The sequence below is a fragment of the Budorcas taxicolor genome, chromosome 25 (assembly GCF_023091745.1).
Source record: "Budorcas taxicolor isolate Tak-1 chromosome 25, Takin1.1, whole genome shotgun sequence".
NCBI lineage: Eukaryota > Metazoa > Chordata > Mammalia > Artiodactyla > Bovidae > Budorcas > Budorcas taxicolor.
The window spans coordinates 37,407,868-37,435,063 of record NC_068934.1 but is presented as its reverse complement, the minus strand read 5'-3'; the positions used below and the strand labels follow the sequence as shown (position 1 = coordinate 37,435,063).

The 27,196-nt window shown below is 46.7% G+C and overlaps 1 protein-coding gene across 1 annotated transcript; it reads left to right on the top strand.

Annotated features, from left to right (window-relative positions):
* Nucleotides 1-16,974: 16,974 nt before the first annotated feature.
* PRPF19 (pre-mRNA processing factor 19) lies at nucleotides 16,975-26,397 on the top strand. The gene is made up of 16 exons (XM_052661946.1): nucleotides 16,975-17,222; nucleotides 18,899-19,048; nucleotides 19,245-19,321; nucleotides 20,073-20,214; nucleotides 20,310-20,383; nucleotides 20,520-20,582; nucleotides 21,442-21,483; nucleotides 21,609-21,683; nucleotides 22,021-22,096; nucleotides 22,269-22,378; nucleotides 23,390-23,545; nucleotides 23,767-23,836; nucleotides 24,059-24,144; nucleotides 24,449-24,619; nucleotides 24,747-24,852; nucleotides 26,248-26,397. Exons 1-16 carry the CDS (start codon nucleotides 17,204-17,206, stop codon nucleotides 26,343-26,345), a joined length of 1,515 nt encoding a protein of 504 aa, XP_052517906.1. The 5' UTR covers nucleotides 16,975-17,203; the 3' UTR covers nucleotides 26,346-26,397.
* The last annotated feature ends 799 nt before the right edge of the window (nucleotides 26,398-27,196 follow it).

Here is a 27,196-nt window from a genome sequence, read left to right as displayed (position 1 = left end):
TAGGCAAGAGTACTGGAGTGGGGGTGCCATTGCCTTCTCCACGAATGGAAGCTTGTCTGCCTCTAAAAAGAAAAAAACCCTTGGCATTTGGGGCATTGTAGTTCTTCAGCTAAGTGGGGGCCCCTGAGGCATTGTGGGAAATGTAGTTCTAAGAAAGGGGAGCCTGAGCGCACCTGGTCTTTTGAGAAATTTTTTCGCGCTTAAAAGACACAAAGGGGAAACGGTGTTAGAGGAGCAGTTAAGAGGCGCTCTACCGGGAAAATGCATCCTTTCCCTCTGAGATCATTTCCACTCCTTAACTCTGCAGATGGTTCCTAAATGTTCTCTCAGTTTTAGAGAGGGCATGGCACTAACTTCCAGACCCATTTCAATCAAAAAGGCAGCATTGTGAGGGAGAACGCCGCGGGATTTGGAATGAAGAGGTCTTTTGCCTGCTTTATTATTCTGCCAGGTCACTTCATCTCTGTGGATGTCCTTATTTCAACTTTACTATTGTTTGAAAGAAAACTATAGGCTTGAAATGGAGTCACTTATTGTTAGGACAAGTCCCTAATCCGGGAATTAATACCTGTCGTAGCTTAAATTTCAATGTCACCCAGAAATGTAGTTTTAACAAGTTAGTCAGGAATTTTTTGGTCAGCACCAACGGGCTCTCAGCTGTCCCCAAAGGGAACTGAGATAATGTGCCATATAGATCCCTTCCGTTCCCCATAAGATATGTTACCTATGCCTGCAGTGCGGGAGAACTGGGTTCGATCCCTGGGTTGGGAAGATATCCTGGAGAACAGAAAGGCTATCCAGTGTAGTATTCTGGCCTGGAAAATTCCATGGACTGTATAGTCCATGGGGGTCGCAAAGAGTTGGACAGGACTACACAACTTTTCACTTTCATGCCTAAAGTAATCTTTTCTTCTGTTTATGGATTCTGTGTCCTACGTTTGAAGAACTTTTCTTTACTATAGCTCTTTGGAGATATGGGATGCTGCCTAATTTATGAATCTTCTATAACTAATTAGATATTTGAAATGTATTTGGCTGAATTTTGTTTTTTTAATTCTATAAAGTACTATAAGTGTTCCAGTGAGAAGAAGGAAAAAGTTTTCTGTTAGGTTTTGCAAGAAGTCTCATGACAGAGATGGGATTAAGAAAGGCATTTCTGGCAGTTCTGAGGGTGATGGGCAGAGGGGGAAGGGTCCTGTAGAAGGGGGCTCATAGGGGAAGCTGTTTTTGGTGTCTGGGATTGGAGGTGGTCAAGCTGGATATTGAGGTGGAGCCAAGGGAGCGAGTGGCAAGAGGCGTAGTCACAGGAGGGCTGGGCTGTGAGGATGGTGGGAGAGGGGAAGACATGGGAGAAGTTGGCAAGGGCAATAGAGGGGGGGTTGGTGTGGGGGAGGTCGGTGAAGTTGGGCATGAAGGGAGGGGTGGATATAGAGGCGGCTTTGTCACAGGAGGGCTGGGCAGTGAGGGCAGTGGAGGAGGGGAAGACATGGGAGAAGTTGGCAAGGGTGATAGAAGAATTTCAGAAGGGGAACAGTGGGTTTATAGGGTTGGACGGGAGCGCAGCAGCCAGAAAGCCTGTATGCAGGGTACCTCAGACCATTTTCCCGACTTCTGGCAGTAATTATCTAAGTCACGGAGGATGTTAAAATCGAAAGTTCTGATTGGCGGCCATTGTGAGCTGATATCTAAAGTATATTGGGGCCATGCCTCAGAACAAAGGAAGGTTAAGCGTTTGGAATGAATTTCTCCGGAGATACGTAGAGTTCTGAGGTTGGTGAGTAGACATTCTAGCGGTGTAGACCAGGGCTGGTCAGCCTTGGAGGCAGCCGCCCCCATGGCGACTATGAAACGAAGGTCCTGGACCAGTCATTAACGGGGCTGGGAGTGGTCTGGTCAGGCGTCCCCGAACGGGCCATCAACCCAGCCAGGAGAAGGCCACTCAGCCAAGATGAATGTCCCCAACTTGACAGGCGGCGAGGAAGCAAGCCTGGCTTGCAGAGGAGGGGTCCAAACACGGCCGCGATTTACAGGAACCAGGACACCCTAGGCATAATCGCAACGGGAGCAACAACCCGCAGAGCCCAACCGATGGAACTTACCCCGTATCCTGCCAGACGGTTGAATGGTCCCGGAGGGGTGACGGGGTGACCTGGTCCGGTGCGGGCCAGACCCGAGGGGACCGCAAATCCCACTCGTCGCGGGATGGGCCCTTGCCTCGGGCCCCACGTTGGGCGCCAAATGTTAGGTAAAAGATCAAGACACCAAAAGAGTGTCTAACGGGCTGTTTAATGGTGAAGCGCGCCCGGGCGGGGTTCCCGGACCCGAACGAGGCAGGTCGAGGTAGTCCTTGCCCGGACTGTGTTGGGGGTGGTTTTTATACGTTCGTTGCGAGGGATGGTCAGGCTAGATGGACTGGGAGTTCGGATAGGTCGCCAGGCCGAGGCGTCACGGGCTGACAGGTCCTTCTACGTGGCTGGGGTGGGGCGGCTTTAGCTGGCGAAGTGTGCTGTCATTGGTCCCCGGGATCTGGGAGGCTCCTTCTGTTAGAGACCTCCCCTGCCGGCGGGGGAGAGAAAGGGGTAGCCCATCATGGCCCCTGGGGTCCAACCTTACATTTTCTTTTTTTCTCTTGCCCTTTTCTGAGCACTTTTTTTTACTTTGAATGTTCCTATCTGTAGTCAGTGTGTGCCTGCATGCAAAATTCGTTCAGTCCTGTCGGTTGGAACTCTGCGACCCTGTGGGTCATAGCCCTATGGGCTCTTCTGTCCATGGGATTTTCCATGCACGAATCCCAGTGGATTGCAGTTTTCTCATCCAGGGGAACTTCCTGACCCAGGGATCAAACCTGGTTCTCCAGCACTGCAGCCAGATTCTTTACCAACTGAGTCACCAGGGGAAGGCTCCAGTACAATTCAGGAAAGACAATGGACCCAACTAACAGGCTGCTTGACTCCAGTCTATAACTGTTTTTGAAACAGTGCAAGAGGAAGAAGAATATAAGATTCTTACACCTTTGTTCTTTGTCACTGACCGTAGACTGTGCGCCCTCACCTATACAATCCCTTGATTTCTCGAGGAAGGGAGGCCCAGTGCCTGAGGATTGAAGCCACCTTTCTATTTCCTCCAAACCTTGTCTCCATATTTTATTTGGCTTCAGTGGGCAGAGAAAGCCAAGATTTTTGGACGACATCAGAAGATCCTAACATACATCTTCACTTCTTAGCAGGTATGGAGATTCAAGGAAATAAGTGGAGTGAACTTTTTCTGATGAAGTAAGTGGAGTTTTTTGTTTTTTAAATTTAAGTTGCTGTCCAAATGCTTTTATGTAGGTAAGTTCCCCTTTGATGTTCCTGAAACAGTTCTGAAACTCAACACTCTAAAACAGAAATCTATTTTCCCCCCTCCCTCCCTGAATCAGCTTTTTGATTCGCCTTCCATAGCTCTGAGGAACTACTCCCAAGTGGTAGGGGAGAGGCCAGTATATCTGTAACTTTGGTAAGCGGTGTGTGCAATCCAGCTTACATCTTGGTAGAAGGTTACTGCTAGTCGAGAGGAACAGGTATCTCAGTTCATGATTTTAATGCTTTTCTAAGTATGGAAAAATGCAAGAATTGGGGTTCACAAAAAATGTTCCTATCATATCTAGCTATCTAAGGGTCTGTTTTGCCTGTTTTCTCAAAGCACAGTGGCTCACCCTGTTCATCCTGAATTTCTTTCAGGGTATATTGTAGGTCAGTGCTGAGGACTTAATCTAGGTGAAACTGGATGGTGAGTGACATTCCTTGTTTTACAGTGCCACCTTGTGATACTAAATTTAACCAAGGTTTGGGAGGCATTTCATAACCAAATTGTCCCATGGTGCCAGGAAGGCTTATTCCTAGGTCAAGCGAGGATTCCCTTGATATGCCACTCAGTGCATTATTAATGTCCCTGTTAATAGTAGCATAAAAGTATCTGAACCACTTGTCTCACTGGTCTGCTGTGTTTCAGGAAATGATTCCCTTTTGTTGCCTCTTCTGTGGCTCAGTGGGTAAAGGGTCTGCCTACAATGCGGGAGACCCGGGTTCGATCCCTGGGTTGGGAAGATCCCCTGGAGAAGGAAATGGCAACCCACTCCAGTACTCTTGCCTGGAAAATCCCATGGACTGAGAAGCCTGGTAGGCTACAGTCCATGGGGTCGCAAAGAGTCGGACACAACTGAGCGACTTTCCCTCCCATATCTAGAGTTACACTATTGTTCAGTCGTTAAGTGGTGTCTGACTCTTTGTGACCCCATGGACTGCAGCATGCCAGGCTTCTCTGTCCAGAGTTACATTATTACAATTATTTTAATTTTATATAGAACTATATGTTTGGCCAGGGCTTCCCTGGTGGTTCAGTGGGAAAGAATCTGCCTGCCAATGCAAGTGACTCAGGAGAGCCAGGTTCAATTCCTGGGTTGGGAAGATCTCCTGGAGAAGGAAATGGCAACCCACTCCAGTATTCTTGCCTGGAGAATTCCATGGACAGAGGAGCCTGGTGCACTGAGTCTATGGAGTCGCAAGGAGCCGAATATAACCTAGGGACTAAATAGCTGTATATTTGGTTAACTGTCTCAAGCTGCTTAGTCATCAAAATATTTGTCAGAATCTCAGCTGCACTTTGGGTAATATGAAAAACAACAATCTTGTAGAGTAAGCAGAATACAGGGAGTACAGTTAGTAGCATTTTTAAAAGTCTTAAGTAAGGATTTTTAAAATTTATTTATTTGCCCGCACCAAGTCCTAGTTGTGGAGTGAGGGATCTTTAGTTTTGGCATACAAATTCTTAGTTGCAGCATGTGGGGTCTTGGTCCCCGACCAGAAACAGAACCCTGGCCCCCTGCATTGAAAGTGTGGAGTCTTAGCTACTGGACCACCAGAGAAGTCCCTTAAGTTAGCATTTAAACCAAGAACCTCCACTGGATGTGAGCCCTGGTCACCTGACCCATCTGTTCCATACCAATCACTATCTTTAAGGGTAATGATAAGTTGATGTTGTTCATAAGGCACTCAGCCCAATTTCCTAATGTTCATTATCCCTAGTATAATTTAATTGTTCCCACCATAAGGAAGCCTTTAAATTTAAATGACTATAGCCTGGTATTAACAATATAAATCCATCCCATAATTGAGGGATGGTCTCTCCCAATAAGCAGGAGGTTATGATTTTTGACTGACATTTAGCTCATTGTTCTGATTGAGCTTGAGTGATTAACCTTTAAAGAAAAATTGTATTTATGGCCAGGGTCAGAGCAGATATGATTGATTAGCCAAGTGAGGGCGTCCCATCTAGTAATATCAATAAGGGCTTGAACAGAACTATATAACTTTTTTCTTCTAGAATAAATTTCCGAAGGGCCATCCAAGCAAGCCTTGGAGTGGAAAAATCCACCAAGGTAAACCAAAAGTACTGAACATGGATAATTGACCATAAATACAACAATTGGATTGATTTTTAAACTCTGCATAGGATTTGTGTATCCATGATAGAAACCAAGAAAACACTATAAATGATCACACAGGTCAGGCCCAGTATCTTGGAATAGCTGTTCACTTCTCATGTCATCTTCTTCTCATCTTGGTGTGGGTATTCTTTTAAGGTGATATTGAGGTCAGCAGTCCTGTCTTTAGACCAGTCTGGTACAGGGGCCCTTTTTAAAGTGGGAGGAATAAATGCAGGAGTTAATTCTCTTTGGTTTCACTGTACACGAGCTAGTTAAGAATATGATAAAAATCCTTTCATCTAGATTTGGAGACAGTTCTTTAAATGATGTCTTTTCCAGTTTGAAGTCTCCTTGTTTCAGGTCATGACACATCTGATCTTCATCCAAAGATAGATTACTAGGGTAAACATCAGAAACAATTTTAGACTGTCCTTTTAATAGTTCATTAAACCTTACAATAATGCAAATTGGTAAAAAGGAGTCATCTGCGAAGTGAGTCTTAGGCAGTAAGTATCAAAACTCAAAGATAACTATAGAACTTAATATCAAAAAAGTTATATTACTGAAACATAATTTTTCTTTTGAAAACTATCCTTGTCTCTACAAAATATAGCCAGATTAAGACTAATTTGCTTGCAAAATGAGTCCAGTTTCAATAAACTTAACCTGATTATATATATAAGTATAATTGACCATATATGGTTAAAACTCAAAATTTTGGGGTCCCATCAAGATCATGGCAAATGGAAAGGGAAAAGTGGAAACAGTGACAGGTTTTATTTTGGGGGGCTCTAAAATCACTGCAGACAGTGACTGCAGCCATGAAATTAAAAGATGCTTTCTCCTTGGAAGAAAAGCTATGACCAGCATAGACAGCATGTTAAAAAGTAGAGACATCACTTTGCCAACAAAGGTCCATATAGTCAAAGCTATGGTTTTTCCAGTAGTCGTGTACAGATTTGAGAGTTGGACCACAAAGAAGGCTGAGTGCCAAAGAATTGATGCTTTTGAACTGTGGTGCTGGAGAAGACTCTTGAGAGTCCCTTGGACTGCAAGGAGGTCAAACTAGTCAGTCCTAAAGGAAATCAGTCCTGAATAGTCATTGGAAGGACTGATGTTGAAGCTGAAACTCCAGTACTTTGGATACCTGATGCAAAGAGCTGACTCATTGGAAAAGACCCAGATGCCAGGAAAAATTGAAGGCAAAAGGAGAAGCGGGTGGGAGACGATGAGATGGTTAAATAGCATCACAGACTCAGCGGACATGAGTTTGCGCAAACTCGAGGAGATAGTGAAGAACAGGGGAGCCTGGTGTGCCTCAGTCCTTGGGGTCACAAAGAGTCAAACATGACTTAGCTACTGAACAACAACAAAAGCTCTTTTAAATTGGTTTTGCTGGAACTTTTCATAAGCATTCTCAGATTTGAACTTTAAAAGGTTTCTCAAGGCCAGGAAAGTCATGTTAAGGACTTGCCATCAGATTCTGTTTGAAATACCTATAAATTTGGGTGAATCACTCTCTTCTTGAGGATCCAAAATGTCTTGAGGTTCTTGAACCTGCCAGGAAATGGCTTGAATTATTCACCTGATAAGGTTGCAAGGTACCAGAGTATTTTTTTCAAGGAGTTACTGGCTCCATAAAGTCAGTCTTAGTTCCTTAATGCTATCTTGTCATATCTGAGTCTATGCACATGTCTCTCAATTATGACATTCCAATTAAAGCCTTGATAGTATAACTAATGTTTCCAATTGTGTGCTGTTGTAAGGAGAATAGGTTCTTATTGAACTTATGCAAATAACAGTATTGCCATGAAAATAAGAATACTCACTAAGAGTTTCCAAATTCCGGACAGATCAAGTAGAGAGAAAAGGTAAATGTTTCAGTTCTGCTTACAAAGATATAATTCATCAGCTTGCTGTAAATCACAGTTAGCTTAAGGGGAAAGGTTTCTTTATATCTGGAAAGCAAAGATTAAATTTCAGTAACATTTCAGACAAAAAGCCGCACTTGTTAATCTTGATACTTCATAGGTTTATGATGCCGTCAGGTTTTCCATTCAGTTCAGTTCAGTTCAGTCGCTCAGTCGTGTCCGACTCTTTGCAACCCCATGAATCGCAGCACGCCAGGCCTCCCTGTCCATCACCAACTCCCGGAGTTCACTCAGACTCACGTTCATCGAGTCCATGATGCCATCCAGCCATCTCATCCTCTGTTGTCCCCTTCTCCTCCTGCCCCTAATCCTTCCCAGCATCAGAGTCTTTTCCAATGAGTCAACTCTTTGCACGAGGTGGCCAAAGTACTGGAGTTTCAGCTTTAGCATCATTCCTTCCAAAGAAATCCCACGGTTGATCTCCTTCAGAATGGATTGGTTGGATCTCCTTGCAGTCCAAGGGACCCTCAAGAGTCTTCTCCAACACCACAGTTCAAAAGCATCAATTCTTCGGCGCTCAGCCGCCTTCATGATCCAACTCTCACATCCATACATGACCACAGGAAAAACCATAGCCTTGACTAGACGGACCTTAGTCGGCAAAGTAATGTCTCTGCTTTTCAATATACTATCTAGGTTGGTCATAACTTTTCTTCCAAGGAGTAAGCATCTTTTAATTTCATGGCTGCAGTCACCATCTGCAGTGATTTTGGAGCCCCCCAAAATAAAGTTTTCCATTAGAATTCTTTTAACTTTTTACCCAGTTAAGCAATGTAATCTAAACATTTTCAGAAACCTGTACTTACCAGAAAGCCCTTTCTATGAGTCTTCTTGAAGATGAAGCATTTTTGCAAAGCATCAGAGCAAAATAATAATTGTCTATAAATGACGAAAGATTTTAAAAGGCATGGCTAAAGACCTGATTACAATGTAGTTTTCAAAGAAATTGTTATTTTTGTGACATAGAATATTAAAATAATAATTAAAATTATGACTGATAACATTTTATCAGGACACAGTCAAATTTTAGACATTTCATACAATTTCCAGAACATTTATGTTAAGAACAATTACCCATAGTGGAGAAGGAAATGGCAGTGCACTCCAGTATTCTCTCCTGAAAAATTCCGTGGACAGAGGAGCCTGGTGGGGTACAGTCCATGGGGTCCCGAAGAGTCAGACACGACTGAGCAACTAAACACAACATGTACTATAACCTAAGAAAGTTGACAGTGCTTCCCCTGTAATTTAATATACCAAGTAAGCATAATTAACTTATTATTTTTCTTTGAGATGTTTTAGTATCCTCTGAAGTATCCCCAAGTTAGCTAGAGGTCAAAAGAACTTCATTTTAAAATTGGTTTAAGGAAGTTTGTCAAAGATATCAAAAAATTTGGGGGACTTCCCTGGCGGTTCAGGGGTTAGGAATCCACCTCAATTCGGGGGACATGGGTTCATTCCCTTGTCTGGAAAGATTCCACACGCCGAGGGCAGCTAAGCCCATGTGACACAACTACTGAAACCCATGCGCCTAGAGCCCATGCTCCACAATAAGAGAAGCTGCCACAGCGAGAGGCCCGGGCACTGCAACCAGAGTGTGGCTGCTCCTCACCGCAGCTAGAGGAAGTCCACAGGGAGTAGTGAGGACTCAGTGCAGCCACAAATAAATAAGTAAATAAATAAATAATTTTTTAAAAAGGAAAAAAACTTAAAACTCTTGGTCAAATAGGATCATAGGTCACTATGAAAAAATATTTATTTAACCAGGTGACAATTGTTGTCGTTCAGTCGCTAAGTCATGTTCAACTCTGCGACCCCATGGACTGCAGCACGCCAGCCTTCCCAATCTCCCAGAGCTTGCTCCAACTCATGTGCATTGAGTCAGTGATGCCATCCAACCATGTTCATCCTCTGTCACTCCCTTCTCCTCCTGCCCTCAATCAAGTGACAATAGAATATTTCAGAGGCAAATACAAAAGTTTACAACAGGTTGTTTAAAAGGTAAAGAAACTCGACAATCTGCCATCAAAAGCAGATCAATATTCCAAGAAAACTTCGTCCCTCTTAGGAGAGAGAGAAAAACAAATTCTAATTTTGTACCAGCTTATTTTTAATAGTAAAACTCAACCAATTAAGTTAATTCTAATCTTCGCCAGTCCTGCTCACATACAAAACTCTTTTCCTGGAATTTCTTTTCCATAACCTTCTGTAACTTTCTTGTTTTACCTTCAGATTTTGTCCTGTGCTGTCCCTTTTCTCTCTCTGTCTTTAACCTTTTTTAGGACAAAATTATTTCCTTTTCCCTTAACAAAGTTCACTTCCATTCTTTATACTTTATTTTTCCTTTGCATACAAATATATATTTTCCTTATTAATTTTTGAAAGTTTGAGTTATATATTTTAATTATAATCTTAAATCGTTAAAATCTTAATTTCTATTAAAAGTTAAGAAGTAAGCAATTATGAACTAAACTAGCATTATGTAGAATGACAAACTTATTAGCTATAATTTCCAAAATCAGGTACTTTCTTATAGAAAATGTCTCATATTAACTAATAGTCCTAAATATCATTAGTTTCTCTGTAAAATAATCTTTTTATTAATTTTCAGTATATTATTTTACTTACAAATGACCTGCTGCTGCTAGGTTGCTTCAGTCGTGTCCGACTCTGTGCAACCCCATAGATGGCAGCCCACCAGGCTCCGCCATCACTGGGATTCTCCAGGCAAGAACACTGGAGTAGGGTGCCATTGCCTTCTCCAGTAAATGACCTAGATATTCAATAAACTTCTATTATTTAACTTAATTTAGCAAAACTCCAAAGTTTCAAATTACCAAAAATCTGCAGAAACTATTTTTAAGTAAACATACTGTAAAACATAATTATTCCTAGCTCAGTAAAAATCTGCCTGCAATGCAGGAGACCCGGGTTTGATTCCTGGGTCGAGAAGATCCCCTGGAGAAGGAAATGGCAACACACTCCAGTGTGGACTACAGTCCATGGGGTCGTAAGAGTCAGACACGAGTTAGCAACTAAAGAGAGAGAATCTCTTCTCTGACTGCTTGCCTTGTTCCTCTCCTTCAGTGGCAGTTCCTCTTTCCATATTCAAACGTGATCATTCTTCAAATTTAGTGCTTGGTCTTGTTTGTTCATTCCTAAAGAATTTACCTAAAAACTCTTATTTACACTTAATTTACTTGTAAAAATCTCACTATAGCAAGTTATTTTTCTTGCTGACAAATTTTGTAATAGAGATAATCAGGTCTTATTTGATTATCTGACAATCAGATAATCAGATCTCTTTTAGCAACCCTACATACAATAAAAGGATTATACATAATGCTGATTATGTCATCTCAATATTATTTAAATCAAAAGGCTTAAACTTGTTTAACACCAGATATTAATGTAATACTGAATATTTCCCAGATTCATGTGAACCTGAAATCCAGTTGGGTTAGTTTCTTTTATATTTCTGAGAACTTATATAAGTGCTCAATTTCATTTAAGCCAATTATATAGAGCTCCTTTACAAATTAATTTTGGCACTACTACCCAGAGGTAGAAATATCTCTATAACATATACACAGACATATAGACATACCCAGCCAGATATCCCATAGCTTCACTGAAAAGCTTAGTCATTAAAAAATAAAATAGAAACTAAAAACTTAGTCATTAATCAGTTATGATGATTAAAACTCATTTGTAAGTAAGTTAACAGAATAAGTTAAATTTACTTGCTTGAGTTTAAAAAGTTTTCTGTTTTTCCCTTCTGTCTCAGAAATTGGAGGTGGTGTAAATAAGAGTTCCTGAGAGTCATGGTAGAGCATCTTATATCTCAAGGTACAAGGAGAGAAATGCAAGCTCCTCCTAGAAGGACTTTTGTTACCCTAGGTTCAGATTTTTGAAAAGATGTTTTATCAAACCAATTTCTTTATGCAAAAACCAGTTTTGGAATGTGAAACAACCCCATCTTGGCCATTTCAGGGTGGGGTTTCCTTGAGTTCCCAATTAAGTAAATACTTACGGAAGTATTTGTTGGCTCCTCTCTCCTTCTTTTTGGGAAACTCTATTCCCCATTTTTAAGTTCATTTGCCCAGATAAAATTACTACTGAAAACCGTCTGGTGGACACATGTGCTGTTTGTGAGCTTAATTCCTCTAGGTGTCACCCTGGAGTCATTTCAGCTCTTTTACCTGCCTTGCTTTCTCCCTCCAACAATCTAAAACGACCCCCCCGCCCCCCCACCCCCACCCCAGCAGTTTCTCACAGCACTGGATGGCCAATCCTTACGTGTTCATCTTTCGATAAGCAACTTTTCTACATTAATGAGTGAGTTTCCCTATGGGACTGCTGCACGGTATAAGGACTCACCTTCCCCACTGCCATAAATGTCTCGCCTGAGAAAGCTGAAACCAGAAGGAACTGTGTCCCTTATCTTTGGAGCTGAAAGCTCTCATGTGGTAGCTTCACTTTAATTCCAATTAACCCTGTTAAAGTTTGGTCTTCCCTAGTGGCTTAAATGGTAAAGAATCTGCCTACAATGCAGGAGACCCCGGTTTGATTCCTGGGTTGGGAAGATCCCCTGGAGAAGGGAATGGCAACCCACTTCTTGCCTGGAGAATTCCACGGACAGAAGAGCCTGGCAGACTACAGTTCATGGGGTTGTAAAGAGTCAGGCATGTCTGAGCAACTAACACTTTCACTTTCTGTTAGAGTTTATGAAGCTGTCAGCTTTCAACCTAATCACCCAGTCCAAACCTCCACAATGTCTTTCTTTTTAAAATATAATTGTATTTATTTATTTATTATTTTTGGTCTTTGCTGCTGCTCACAGGCTCCCTCTAGTTGCAGCAAGCGGGGCCCACTCTTCATTGTGGTGCGCAGGCTTCCCATTGTGGTAGCTTCTCTTGCAGAGCCTGGGCTCTGGGCACAGGAGCTTCAATAGCTGCAGCCCATGGACTTTGTTGTGGCCCATGGGCTTTGTTGCTCTGAAGCATGTGGAATCTTCCTGGACCAGGGACTGAACCCGTGTTCCCTGCACTGGCAGGCAGATTCTTACCCACTGTAGCACCAGGGAAGTCCTCCTCAGTGTGCTTCAACTGAGAAATATTTCCCCAATGTCTCTCAGTACAGGAAATATAGGCATCTCTTCTTGAACCTAAGTTCAAGGATAACTCACTTCTCATACCAAGGAATTTAACAACCTGTGAATAAAACTCAGGATTGTCAACCGAGATGGGAGATCTGGAGTTTAAGAGAGACTCATCTAATTTCACTGGGACACACCAAGGAGGTGGATGGACACAAGGAGCTCTTGGTGGTACCAGGGCTCTGGATCATCCTAGAGTTCAGGCAAAGGAGGGAAGTCTGCTCTGGGTCCCTGTCCGTATGGTCACCAACTGTCAGCTGAAAAAAAGTGCATGACATAGGAGCTGTGAATTGAGTTCTGTGCCTTATCTTACTGAGGACTATAGCCTGAGAGACAGCCTCTCTGATAGCTCTGAGGAACTGCTGCTGAGAGGGAGGGAGAGAGGCCAGTGTACCTGTGATTTTGGCCAAAGAGTATGTACAATCTCACATACATCTCAGTAGGTTACTAGTAGTCATGAGGAACAGGTATCTGTTTGTGATTTTAGTGCTTTTCTATGTATAGGAGGACAGAAGAATTGAGGTTCATAGAAAATTTTCTTTTTATAGTTAACTATCTAAGGGCCTGTTTTGTGCATGTTTCCAAAGCACAGTGTGCCTCATCCTGTTCTTTGTCCTGAACTCCTTTCAAGGAGTACTTAGGGCAGTGGCTATAGTGGCTAATGGCTTAATCCTCCCTTGTAGGACTGGATGGTAAGTGACATTCCTTGTTGTACACAGACTACACATGAGTAGCAACCCGTCTGTCCCCATGTCAAATTGCTTCTTTCCATCAGACACATTCATTTTCCCCTGGACCCTCTGCTTTGGCTAAGGATCTCTTTCTTCCAGAACAAACTCTGGTAGCATCCTTGGTCACACCTCCCAGCCTTTCTAACAGTTGCAACTTCACATTTGCTTGTGAGATCATTTCTGATTCGTAGGATTATGAATCTCATGTCATGGAATTTCCTGTGCAGGAAATGTAACTATTTTTCCCCTTATGAAAAATCAGGTTTTTAAAGTTCATTTATTTATATCTGTTTTTGGCTGTGCTGGGTCTTCGCTGCTACCCAGGCTTTTCTCCAGTTGCGGTGAGTGGAGATGGGGAGCACTGCTCCTCACTGCAGTGCACAGGCTCCTCGCTGTAGTGGCTTCTCTTGTTGCAGGGCACAGACTCTGGGGCACTGAGGCTCAGCTGGGCATGTGGGCTCAGAAGTTGTGGTTCCCAGGTTCTAAAGCACAGGTTCAGTAGTTGTGGCACATCAGCTTAGTTGCTCCGTGGCCTGTGGGATCTTCCCGGACCAGGAATCAAGTCCATACCTGCTGCATTGGGAGGCAGATTCTTTACCACTGAGCCACCAGAGAAGTCCACTGTTCTTCTTTCTTTAAAAAAAAATATTTAATTTATTTGGTTCTACTGGTCTTAATTGTAGCACTTGGGATCTTCTGTCTTCATTGTGGCATGCAGGATCTTTAATTGCAACATGGGCGATCTAGTTTCCCAACCAGGGGTCAAATCTGGACCCCCTGCATCAGGAGCACAGTGTCCTAGCCACTGGACCACCAGGGAAGTCCCAAGACTTCTTTTCAACTCTCTTTTCTATCTGAGTGGAGGGACACTCTTAGACAGTTCAAGGCTCTTCCCACCCTTGTTTCACGGTCTGGATAAACCTTTTGGAAAATTAACAGGGTGAAGGGGGAGAATCCACCTATTCCTTAGTTGTTTGAGGTGCACTGTCCTGCTTAATCCTCTGTCAGTTGTCGACAAGGTTGTAACTTAATCTACCTGGGAAATGGAGCTTCTGGGTTATTGACCTGTGTGTACGCTTCCTTCTCAAGCAGCAGCAGCAGTCTTGGCCTAGGGGAGCAGGGCATAGAGTTCCAATCTCAAGAACCCACTGACAGTTACCTTGTAGGCATTCCTTCCACCTCTTTGCTTCCCAACCTTAAGTAATCTTTTTCTCCTTTGTGCAGAGATTGAGACTGGGGGGAGCAAGGAGGAAACTGAGATCAAATTCTCACCTCTAATAGTTACTCCAGAATCAGTTGCCCTGAATCCTTTCTATTTCATGAGGGCCTGGCTTTTGAAACTCAAAAGCCTGGAAACAACTCCCTGTTTCCTCCATAGTTCTATCACAGCTGTAAGCTCCCTACCATAGGGACATGGGCTTCCCTGGTGGCTCAGTTGATAAAGAATCTGCCTGCAATGAGGGAGACCTGGGTTCGATTCCTGGGTTGGGAAGATCCCCTGGAGAAGTTAATGGCTACCCACTCCAGTATTCTGGCCTGGAGAATTCCATATATGGTACAAGTCCATTGGGTCACATAGAGTCAGACATGAGTGAGTGACTTTCACTTTCACTTTCATGGGGACACCTCTGATTTTGCTCAGAGTGCTATCCCCAATGTCAAGTATAATGTCTGACTGGCACATAGTGGGTACTCAATAAAGACTGGACTTCCCAGGTGGCGCTAGTGGTAAGGAACCTGCCTACCAATACAGGAGAGGTAAAAGATGCAGGTTCAATGCCTGGGTTGGGAAGAACCCCTGGAGGAGGGCATGGCAACCCACTCCAGTATTCTTGCCTGGAGAATCCCATGGACAGAGGAGCCCGGCAGGCTATAGTCAGTCCATAGGGTCATACAGAGTCAGTCACAATAAAGTCACTTAGCATAAAGATTTATCCAAAAAGTGAATGATTGGGTCTTGCTGCCTCCCTCTGCAACCCATCCAATAAATGTCTTCCAGAGGAATCTGCTGGAAATGTGGTTATGATGCTATAGCTTATCTGCTGTTGATCCAATCAAGTCTAACCACCTCTGGTTCAAGTTCCTCTCTAAACACATCGATTTTATTTCCTACCATATGCAATTACTTAAGATGCCTGGCTTGTCAGGCAGCCTGTCATTCAATCAACAATAGCTACAATATTCCTGCTATGTATCAGGCACTGTGCTAGACCCTGAGAAACAGCAGTGACCAGAACAATCATGGTTCCTGCCATTATAGACTTTACAATCTGCCAGAGAACCCAGACAGCAAACAGATACTTGTACATAATTAAATGATTATAGCGGGACTTCCCTGGTGGTCCATTGGTTAAGAATCCACCTGCCAATGCCAGGGACACAGGTTTAATCCCGGGTTCCTGAAGATCCCACCTGCCGAGGGGCAACTAAGTCTGCGCTCTGCAACTAGGGAAGCCACTGTAAAGAGAGTCCACACACCGTAACAAAGAGTAACCCCTGCTTACTGCAACTAGAGAAAGCCCTCTCACATCAGTGAAGACCCAGCGCAACCAAAAATAAATAATAAGTTCTTCAAAATAAATTATTATAGCTATCCCAGAGGGACTCAGAGGAAAATTACAGGGTACTGTGGGGACTAAAATTCAGTCAGGGGTCAAGAAAAGAGACTCCAGAGGAAGTGCTATTTAGGGTGAGATTGGATTTACTTTGGGAAGGATGGGAGGGGTGGGGAGAAGGGCAGGGATTGAGGAAAGTGTTCCAGGTGAAGGATCTGGAATCAGAGTGGATAAGTTTGAGGGCTTGAAAAGCCAGTGTGTCCAAGAAGCAGATGACTTGCCCAAAATCACAGAGCAAATTGGTAGTAGGGGCAAGACCAGAAGAGTTTCTTAGCCAGTGTTAGCTTCTCTACCCATGTGTATCTTTGTCTTCACTGGGTCTTCCAAAGCTAATCCTCTGAGAAACACTTGCCAGAGAAACACATGGGGCACGAACTGAAAATGCAGACTCTCTAAATTAGACCCCAGAAAAATACATTTTTAAAAGTTCCTTAAGAAATTCTTACAGAAACCAACATAACATTGTAAAGCAATTATCCTCCAATTAAAAATAAATTAAAAATTTGAGAATAAAAAATTATGGAGTACTCAAAAATAGACAAAATATGCAAAACCATTATGGACAATAATATAAAACTATACTGAAAAAATATTACAGAAGACTGCTTCCCAGGTGGCTCAGACGGTAAAGTGTCTGCCTGCAGACAGGGAGACCCGGGTTCGATCCCTCGGTTGGGAAGATCCCCTGGAGAAGGAAATGGCAACCCACTCCAGTACTCTTGCCTGGAAAATTCCGTGGACTGAGGAGCCTGATAGACTACAGTCCATGGGGTTGCAAAGAGTCGGACACGACTGAGTGACTTCACTTCACTTCAAGTAAATCAAAGTATACCATGCTCACGAAATAAAAGACTAATAGCATTAAAAATAAAAAAAAATTCTCATATACTCCAATATTTGCAAGACAATCGTTCCACCGCCCCTGGCTCAAGAGTGCAGTTAAATTGATTGGCTTTAAGGTCCCAGTGCATTAAGGGAAATGTAGTTTCGAATCTCCTCTCCCAGCCATTGGAGCTTTACGAAACTAGCCGAGAGGGCCCGGAAATAGCCGAGTATTTCCTGGCGCGCCCTTTCCTGCCTGATTGCATTATGGGAAAGGACAGTTTCCGTTAAATTCTGGAGGCTGAGGCGCGCGACTGGCCACAGTCCCACGTGAAGCCATTCGCAAGCATCGCTCCGCGGGGCAGCTCCCCGCTCGCAGCGGAGCGTCTGGAAGCTGCGAGGGAACTGGAAGTGTCCCGCGGGGGCCCAGTAGCCGATCCCGGAGCCCAGTGTGAGGAGCCTCGGAGTGCAGCGAGGGCGCCATGTCTCTGATCTGCTCTAGTGAGTATCGGCTGCGGCCGCTCGCGGGGCGCTGGAGGCCGGAGAGCCGAGCGTGAGGATCTGCGCGCCTCTGCGGCGCCGGGGTCGGGGCTGGACCTGAAAAACGGGGCTCCGGGGAGGCAGGGCGGCGGCCTGTCAGCCCGGGGGGGGGGGGTCTTCCTCCTCCAGCGTGAGGTCAGTTTGCGCAGCGCTTCATAGTTTACATAACGTCTCTAGTGCATTCTCGCAGGCTGCACAGAGGCAGCCCACCTCGTTTGCGCAGTGGATATGAGGCTTGGATAGCGGGGAGCTGGTGGTGCAGGGGGAAGAGCTCTCTGTAGGAAGCAGGAAGCCAGAGGGCTTGTGCGGGATCCGCCTCCAGCTGGCTTTGTATTCTGGCTCCAGGATGCGGTCCTCAGTTTCCCCAACTGCAAAAATAATGGCCTTGGCACTGGATGTGTTTGTTGTCTGAGGCCCCGCTTGGGTAGGCAGCGCTTCTGCAGTTTGCGAAGGTCGCACAGTGAGTTGGAGGCGGTGACAGGCCTGGGAGCCAGACCAGCCTCACCCTGTAGGGCTGATGAAAACAGCTGCACATTTGGAAAAGCCTCTGTTGGTTTACAGCGTGCTTGCAAAACTGCAGAGTCGTTCTGTCCCCACAGCAATTCTCCAAAGCAGAAATAAATATCCGGTTTTACAGATAAGGATGTAAGGTTCAAGGAGAAATGTGGCTTTTGTAAAACAGTACAGCTAGTTAGTGGCAGAGCTGTGTGGCAGAGCGACGAAGCCAGTTTCTCGGTTCCTGAGTCCATGCTTTTTTCAAATGCTTTGTCCTGTCTTTTGGATATGTTATTGAGGAGAGTGGTTGTTCATCAGGTTATTAGTTTCTCATTCTTTTCTCTCTCGGCTTCCTAACTCTCAAGCTCTTGACTCTTCTCAGAACCTCCCCATAAACCCAAAATAAAGGAGAGAAAGAGTGAAGGGAAATGTGACTAGAAAGAGTCCTTAAACGTTAAAGAAATGACAGTGTGCAGAGTATTTTCACATTCATTGCTTCAGTCCTGAGGAAGGTCTTTTCAGTATCCATCAGCTGGTCTGTTAGATGTTTCCTGAGCATTTGCCAAGCACCTGCATTGTACTGGAAGTCAGAGAGCAGCTACAGTCCCAATCCTCAGGGGTGTAAATGGATACTTCCACTGGGGAGTGGTGAGGATGATTTCATCAATGGAAAGTGTTTACAGTGGAGCTTGGCGCCTAGTAAACACCATGTAAATACTTTGTTATCATAGCACTTGTCACATTGGTTTGTAATTTGTCTGAGAATCCATCTAGGTCCTAGTCTGAGACTTGAATGGCTTTGTGTGTATCTTCTTGTCCTGCTATATAATGGGTGCCTAAGCGTTTTTGTTCAGAAATGAGATGGGCAGGAATTATTGACTGCTCCCTAGGTGCCTAGCATTTAGTAGTTGTGCAGCAATTATTTGTTGACTGCCTAACTGTCAGAGACTGATGGAGAAGCTAGTTAAGTGGCTGGAAAGCATTGTGGGTACAGTCCAAAACTGGCTTGGTGTCATGTCTCGATTCCTGTTAGCTGAGTGTAGGGAGGCAAGGTCTTGTGGAGGCCAGCCGAAGGTGAAGCGTCCCCTTGGCCCAGGGTCCCTGTCACCACCCCAGGCTCACCACCTGCCTTTTCTCCGCAGTCTCCAATGAAGTGCCAGAGCACCCCTGTGTGTCCCCCGTCTCTAATCATGTGTATGAGCGGCGGCTCATTGAGAAGTATATTGCAGAGAATGGCACAGATCCCATCAACAACCAGCCTCTGTCCGAGGAGCAGCTCATTGATATCAAAGGTGCCTGCTGGCCAGCCTCAGTCCAGGCTGTCCTAGCCTAAAGCCTGGGAAGGTGGGAAGGGTGGCGGGTGCACAGCACGTGGGAGTCGGGGGAGGAAACGGTGGTCTGTTAGTGCTGAAGGGGAAAGAAAGAATGTGGGAGGGCCAGCATGCCCTAGGTCATGGGTTTTCACACCCACTTTGTCTCTCTTGGCAGTTGCTCACCCAATCCGGCCCAAGCCTCCCTCAGCCACCAGCATCCCAGCCATTCTGAAAGCCTTGCAGGATGAGTGGGTGAGTCCCTGAAGAGAATTTATATTTTCACGACTTGAAAAGAAGGGATCACTGGACTAGGACATGGGTGGGGATGGGAGGGATGGAGCTGTATTTTCTGTTTTGAGGGGAGGGTGAGAGCAGAGGAGGAGCCCGGTTCTTAATGTCACACAGATCTGGGCTCCACCCTCTGCTCCGTTGCCCGCTTGCCACGTCCCTTGGCAAGTATCCAAGTGCTGCTTTTCCTGACCATATTGCATGGATTAGTACCTGTCTCAGGGTTTACAGAGACTCAGAGTAAAATTAGAGTATAAGCTTCATGGTGTCAGGGACTTGTTTTACTCATCAGAGCCCCAGCAATGAGAACCAGGTTCACAGTAGGTGCTCTAAATATGAATGAGTCCAGGACTGCATCTTGAGGACTGCCTGGTTCAGTGCCTGACACAATGAGAGCAGTCAATAAACAGCAGCTGTAGTGTTCTTATCCCTTTCTGGTGAGGTGATGGCATGATGCCGGAGATGTGCCGGTAAATTAGAGAAGACAGGTGGGAAGAGCCGTTCCTGTCTGTGTGCCCAGGGTTTGGCACGGTGAGGAGCTTAGGAGCATCTGCTCGCGAGTTCAGGGTCACTCAGACCTTGCTTGGGTCACTGATACTGGTCTAGGCCGCAGGGTTGGCCTAGGATAAGAGCATTCTCTTATCAAGGGCTGACTCCTCTGCTGGGTGCTCCCCACACCTCCCCGCCCCCTCACTGTGGCATCTCCCTCTCCCAGGATGCGGTCATGCTCCACAGCTTCACCCTGCGCCAGCAGCTGCAGACCACCCGCCAGGAGCTGTCCCATGCTCTGTACCAGCACGATGCCGCCTGCCGTGTCATTGCGCGTCTCACCAAGGAAGTCACTGCTGCCCGAGAAGGTACAGCCTCTGGCCTGCCATCCCCCACTCTGGGCTCCACTCTGGGGCAGGCCTGTTGTGTGATAGCCCATTCCTAACATTGTCTCCTCTCTCAGCTCTGGCGACCCTGAAACCTCAGGCCGGTCTCATTGTGCCCCAGGCTGTGCCAAGCTCCCAGCCAAGTGTTGTGGTGAGTGTCCCCTCAGCCCCGCCAGCAGTGGAGTGTGCGTGGTGGCCCATCGGCCTCCTCTGCAAGGGAGGAGGAGGGCATTCTGTGCTCCTCTGGCAGTCCATGCTTCTCTCACCTTCCTCCTTGTTCTCTTCAGGGTGCAGGCGAGCCAATGGATTTGGGTGAACTGGTGGGAATGACTCCTGAGATTATTCAGAAGGTACGTCATGCTCTCACTTGGTGGGAAAGCTGTTGGACTCTCCCTTTTGCCTGGAGTCCAATATGAGTAAAAACCACATCCATTTAGCGATGGAGTGGAGTTGTACAGAGCACACACTCAACCGGGCTGCCTGGCTTTGTGTTTTGATGTCCCCAGTTATCAGCCTTATGACCTTGGGCTGACTTAACTAATCCTATGTCTAATTTCCCTTGCTGCTAAAGTGAGGATGATAGTACCTACTCTGTGAACTTGTGGGAATTTTAAAGATTTTAATTAAGTACAATTTGTTGCTCTTACTAGGGTTCTTTGTAGATATTAAAGCATTTCGTTACATGTTTTCATTTTTTCTTTTCTGAAGGAGACAGGACAGGAATTATCACTTTGATTTTATAGATGAAGAATCTGTAGATTCAGAGTCAAAAGCACAGCTCACAAGAGGCAGAGCTGGCCCCTGATTCTGTGTCCTGTGCTCTGTGACTTGGGGATCCTCCTTAGTACCAGTTGATAGTTTGTGTCTTTTCCAAGCCGTGCAGCTTGTCAGCATCTCAGCTTCCACCATAGTGGCACAGGCGTGGTCTGGGAGCCCTTCTAGCCATTGCCTCTGTGGCCCTGAGCAAGTGACTGCACCTGCTCTGGGGCTCAGTTTCCTCCTCTGAGAAACAAAGTCATCAACACCCACCTCATAAGGTTGGAGTGAGAGCGAAAAGAGATATTGCATGGAAGCCTTTAGTGCAGAGCCTGGCAGATGATGAGTTCTTGGTGATGGCTTGTGAAAATGTAGATGTGACGAGCATTCACTGTGCTTTTTTCTGGCAAATTAATTTTTCTCACATTGATCTTATTCCCCTCTCTCCCCCAGCTTCAGGACAAGGCCACCGTGCTCACCACGGAGCGGAAGAAGGTGAGTCCTCCCAGGGCCAGGGCCCAGAGCTGACCTGGAGGAGCTGGTGGTTCCCTTAGGAGGAGAGGGGATGGCCAATTAATCCTGCACCCACTAACTTCTTAGGGGATTTTTCTTTTTCTCAGAGAGGGAAGACTGTGCCTGAGGAGCTGGTGAAGCCAGAAGAGCTCAGCAAATACCGGCAGGTGGCATCACATGTGGTGAGTGGCTCGGTCCCGCAGGCTTGGGAGACAGGGTCCTCCAGGCTATTTCCAGGGTGGGACAGGCCAGCATGAAGCATTGTCCAGGGCCTCTGGCCCCCTCTGTTTTCCACCTTGGCTGCTGAGTTGTCAGGGTCTCTCCTCCTAACCCGCTGTGGCCTTCCCCATCGTCACTGATGGGACTTGCTGCATCCGGGCAGAAAGCCAAGCACAGTGGACGAGGAACAGAAGTCACTCTTGTTCCCCAGGGCTGGGGCCAGGGCCGGAGCCATTGAGTGGCTTTGTGGCCTGCTTTGATTCAGCCGTGACTGGGTTTGATGTGGCTTTTTCTGCACAGGGGCTGCACAGTGCTAGCATTCCCGGGATCCTTGCCCTGGACCTCTGCCCCTCTGACACCAACAAGATCCTCACTGGTAAGAGTGGGCCCAGCCCAGCAAGCCAAGAAGGGGGTGGGAGAGGGTGGGAGGAGGACAGCAAGGAGGATGCCCACTCCTGTCCTCTCTGTGGGTCTGGGGACAAAAGAACCTTTGGCAGAGGGGCCTGGGGGCCTGACTCATTTTTGGATCTCATTTTGGTCCCCTCCAGGTGGGGCGGATAAGAATGTTGTCGTCTTCGACAAGAGTTCTGAGCAGATTTTGGCCACCCTCAAAGGCCATACCAAGAAGGTCACCAGTGTGGTTTTTCACCCTTCCCAGGTAAGCGCTCCCCTAGCGCCCTCAGCCCTCATTTCTGAGCCCTGTTGCCATAGTGTGAGGTCCCAGAACCAGGCCCCCGCCCCTGTTGCCTCCTTGGTGAAGTGACATGGGCCTGAGAGTGCCAGCTCTTCAGCACTGGCGGTTCAGGGCCAGGTTTGGGGTCATGGGATTGCCCACGACTGTCAGAACTCTTGAAACAGTGGCCTTCAAACCAGGGAAGAAAGGAAACATATAGTTTGAAAAGCATATTGAAAAGTTTTATGTTAGGGAAGGCAGAATCTCTACACTATTTTAAAATACAAACTGCAGTGCACAGAGTTCAACAAAATTCTGCCCCATGTGTCTGCCCCATGTGTCTGAGGGGGATGGATAGGTCCAGATTCCCACAGTCTTCCAGGCCGGGGGATGGAAACTTGATGCTGATCGTGTTAGTATGTTATTTCTCTTATGCAGTTGTGTTGATGGAAGATGGTAGTTGGTTTTACCTTACAGGTTTTAATGTCCTAACTAACCAAAATAATAGGTTGGTGACACTATGTGAGTTCTCTCTGTCACCAGTTTTTCTGAGAATTAACTTGCCCCTGAATTCTTCAGTGTGGGATGCTTAGGAAATGCCTTCACAACCCTTTCCAGGCCTGCTACAGCTTGGACTTGTGCTGCCCTAGGACAGGAGCCATTAACTACATGGGGCTATTTAAATAAAATGGAATTAAACATTCAGTTCCTGAATTGCGCTAGGTGTATATCTCTGGTCCTGGGAAAGGGATGGACAGTTTCCCTCTGGTTCACTAATACTTTTTACCACTAGATGGCAGGACCTCCTCCACTTGGCCAAATGCTGTTTAATTTCCCCTCCTAATAGTGTTTACCCTTTGGCCCACTCAAGCGTTGTTGTGGGGATGGAAGGTTCCAGGCCCAGCAGGGCTGTGGCCATCCCCAGCCCGCTTTTACAAGATGATTGTGGTCCATCTCTTCTGTCTCTGATAATCTGCTTCTTTGCTCTCCTTTTAGGAGCTGGTGTTTTCTGCCTCCCCCGATGCTACTATCAGGATTTGGTCGGTTCCGAATGCCTCTTGCGTACAGGTTGTTCGTGCCCACGAGAGCGCTGTGACAGGCCTCAGCCTCCACGCCACTGGTGACTATCTCCTGAGCTCCTCTGATGACCAGGTATCGTCCCAGCCAGGCTCTTGGTCCCCAAACTCAGGCATCCTGGGAGGAGGAAACATCTTACCCAGCTGGGTCCCCAGAACCAGGAGAGAGTATTTCCTCTCTACAGAGAGGGGATGGCCTTGCCAAGGTCTGCCCGACCAGGGTCCCTGCCTTCCTGAGGGGCCATCAGAACCTGGGGACCCACTGTCTTACCGGCTCTGTTGTCTCTTTTTTTTCAGTACTGGGCCTTCTCTGACATCCAGACAGGACGTGTGCTCACCAAGGTGACCGATGAGACCTCTGGTTGCTGTAAGTTGTCTCCTAAGTGTTGGGCTCTTCAGTCGCTGTATATTGTTTAATGTTTTATTTAGTTGTTGCTCATTTGTTCTAAAAAATACATGCTGCCAGTGCTTGCTGGGTGCTGGGCATAGTGCTGGCCCAGGGAGCATGAGGAACAGCGAGGAGCCTACCTTTGCTGTGCTTAGTATCTTGAGGGTGGGCTCTGACCGTCTGTCCGTCTCCCCACCACAGCTCTCACCTGTGCGCAGTTCCACCCTGATGGACTCATTTTTGGAACAGGAACCATGGACTCTCAGATCAAGATCTGGGACTTGAAGGTAGGACATGGCTGTCCCCGTCTGCAGCCCAGGGTTGGAGCTCTTGTCCCTGTGTGGTGTGATGAAGTGCTTATGGCACCTGGCCCCGGGGGTGTCCCAAGAGTGGGGAGACGGGCTGTGCGTGTGACACAGTACTGTGTGTGTGACACAGTACTGGGGTCCCCAGGCTGGGCGTCCACCCTTGCTCTTCCTGCTGGTTGTCCTCCCTGAGGGTGGAGGACATCTCAGGAGTGGAGTTGTCTGAGCTCCATTTTCTCCCTCATGACCAGTGGGTGACATTCTACTCCCTGCTCCCCAACCACAGGAGCGCACCAACGTGGCCAACTTCCCCGGCCACTCGGGCCCCATCACCAGCATTGCCTTCTCGGAGAACGGCTACTACCTGGCTACAGCGGCCGATGACTCCTCTGTTAAACTCTGGGATCTGCGCAAACTTAAGAACTTTAAGACGTTGCAACTGGATAACAACTTTGAGGTACACCTCTTTCTCTGTCACCCCTCCTCCTCATTTGTCATTGAATTACTCTAAACTGCCTCTGTTTTCCCCGAATTGCCCATAGTTTCTGCTTCCTTTCATGTGACTTCTTTCCTGATTTTGGCAGGTGAAGTCACTGATCTTTGACCAGAGCGGTACTTACCTGGCCCTTGGCGGCACCGACGTCCAGATCTACATCTGTAAACAGTGGACGGAGATTCTTCACTTCACAGGTAGAGGCTTGCCCTAAGACCCTGAGGCCTCTGGGTGCTCTGGCCCAGAAGAAAGTGGGGAAAATTTCACTGGGTTAGGGGTTTCTAGTGGCAGGCGTGCATTTGCCAAGACCGCTTTTAGTCACTCTCTGAGGCAATAGAGTTTAGTGGCTAAAACAAGGAACTCAGGAGTCAGACTGCCTGACTTTAAAAGCTAGCTCTGCCACTCGAAGCTTTGTGACACTAGGCAAGCTACTTAACTTCTCTGGAAAATAATAGTACAGTTGATTCTCCACAGACTCTACCAACTGTGGACCAAAAATATTTGTGGGCGGAAAAAATCCAGAAAGTTCCAAAAAGCAAAACTCGAATTGCCCGCACACTGGCAACTATCCATGTAGCATTTACACTATATTTAAAATTATTTGCATAGAATTTGTGCTGTGTTAGGAATTAGAAGTTATTTAGAGATGACTTAAAGTATATAGGAGAATGTGTGTACATTATATGCAAATACCACCTCAACAAAGTTGGCACCTCCTAATAGTAGTGTGGTCTCTGGTACATGACTTTCCCTTTTGGAGCTGTAGTTACTTCATCTTTAAATGGGCGTATTGACACTGCTTTGCATATTGTGCCGGCTGGTGCCCTGGAGGTGGCCTGCATGGGGACAGGATGCCTCTTGCACCTTCAGGAACTGAAGGAATGGCAGCTGCTGCCATCTTTGTTAATGAAGTTCTTGTTCTCATTAGTGGGTGGTGGGCGGGGCACAAGCACCTTCTCCTACCCCAGATTCTACTCACTGTGTGTCCCAGAGGTGGCCAGACCTGATGGTGTGGCCCATGGGTTTTCATCTTCCCTGGGCCCCGGTGCCTTGATTTGGAGCAGAGTCAGTGTAGTGGCGGGCTGGAAGCACAGGGCAGCTTTAGAGTGGGGAGCTGGTGGGCTGGCTGTGATTGTGGGAATTTGCCCTGATGTCCATGAACTACCTGAGCCCAGCGGGGAGGGTTGCCTGGCGTCTTCTGCCCCTGACCCAGCCCTGCCCTGGGCCAGGAGCCCAGCTTTCTGTGTGAGCTAGGACAGGGACTCAGAACTAAATACCAACAAGTCCAGCTTCCTGTCAGTTCTCAGACTTGGACTGAGCCGAGCAGAGCCAATTTGTAGCTGCCCTCGAAAGCTTAGGTGGCGGAGGACTGGTGTTCCTGTGTTCACTCAGCCCAGCCACACACAGTGCCTGCTGCGGGCCAGCCCCAGGGAGGCTCTGGAGCTCAGTGCCATGTAGAGCTCTGGCCTTGGGGGTTTCCAGGCCATGGGAGGTTTCCAGGTCACAGGGACGGGTGGGGAGCATGTCATAGGGGTCGATGCTGAGACCCGAAGGAAGAAAAGCCTCCTCACCGTTGTCTTGTCTCTCCACAGAGCACAGTGGCCTGACCACGGGGGTGGCCTTTGGACACCACGCCAAGTTCATTGCTTCCACGGGAATGGACCGGAGCCTCAAATTCTACAGCCTGTAGGCGGCAGCTCACCAGACCGGAGTGGGGCCTCGTCTCAGTAGAGGGATAGCATTAGGGGTGGGGGTGGGGGGCAGGGGAGAAGAGACTACTGGGGGGTGGGGGGTGTATGGGGTGGGACATTCGCATCATTTCACTCTGGTCCCAGTGGTGGCCTGAGAGCCACAGTGGCATGGACCACCCTCATCCGTCACCCTCTGAGGGCTCAGCGTCGGCCCCAGGGCCTCTCTTCAAGGAGTTGATGGAGCTGATGGCTGTTCCACACCCACCGTGTTCCAGTTCCTGTGAGTTGGAGAGAGGCTGAGCCAAGGGAACTGTGAAGGGGCTGGGCCCAGGGCTCAGGAAGGTTTTTGTAAGCAGCGCTCTAGTTTCATTAAAAAAAGAAAACAACAAACGTAGCTGCCTTCCTGTGTCTGTTTGTAGTGGGGAGAATCAAGGGGAGGGAGCACCAATTAGGACTTCGACCACCAGGATGCCCATCGTTCTGTTGTTTCTTTAATTGGACAACAAATTTAAAAATAATCTACAAGCCATTTGCCAGAATGATTCTTCCACATTCCTGCAGGCCTTGACTTTGTGATTTATGGGGTTTCATGTCACCTGCCTTGGGTGGCTCCCATGTGAGCCTGGAAGTGGGGGAAGGGGAGAGTGCTGAGAATCTCGCTGCCACAGAACCGGCCATCTCAGGGCATCCTCAGTCCTTCAGTCCAAGGTGACAGAAAATCTGTCTCAACTGACCTGAATCAGAAATCTTTCTGTGACTGGTATTTGAAGATTAGAATTCAAACTGGTCTGGGAGGACCCAGCCAGCAAACAGTAAATTAGCAGAATGTCAGGGAACCCACGACCCCTGT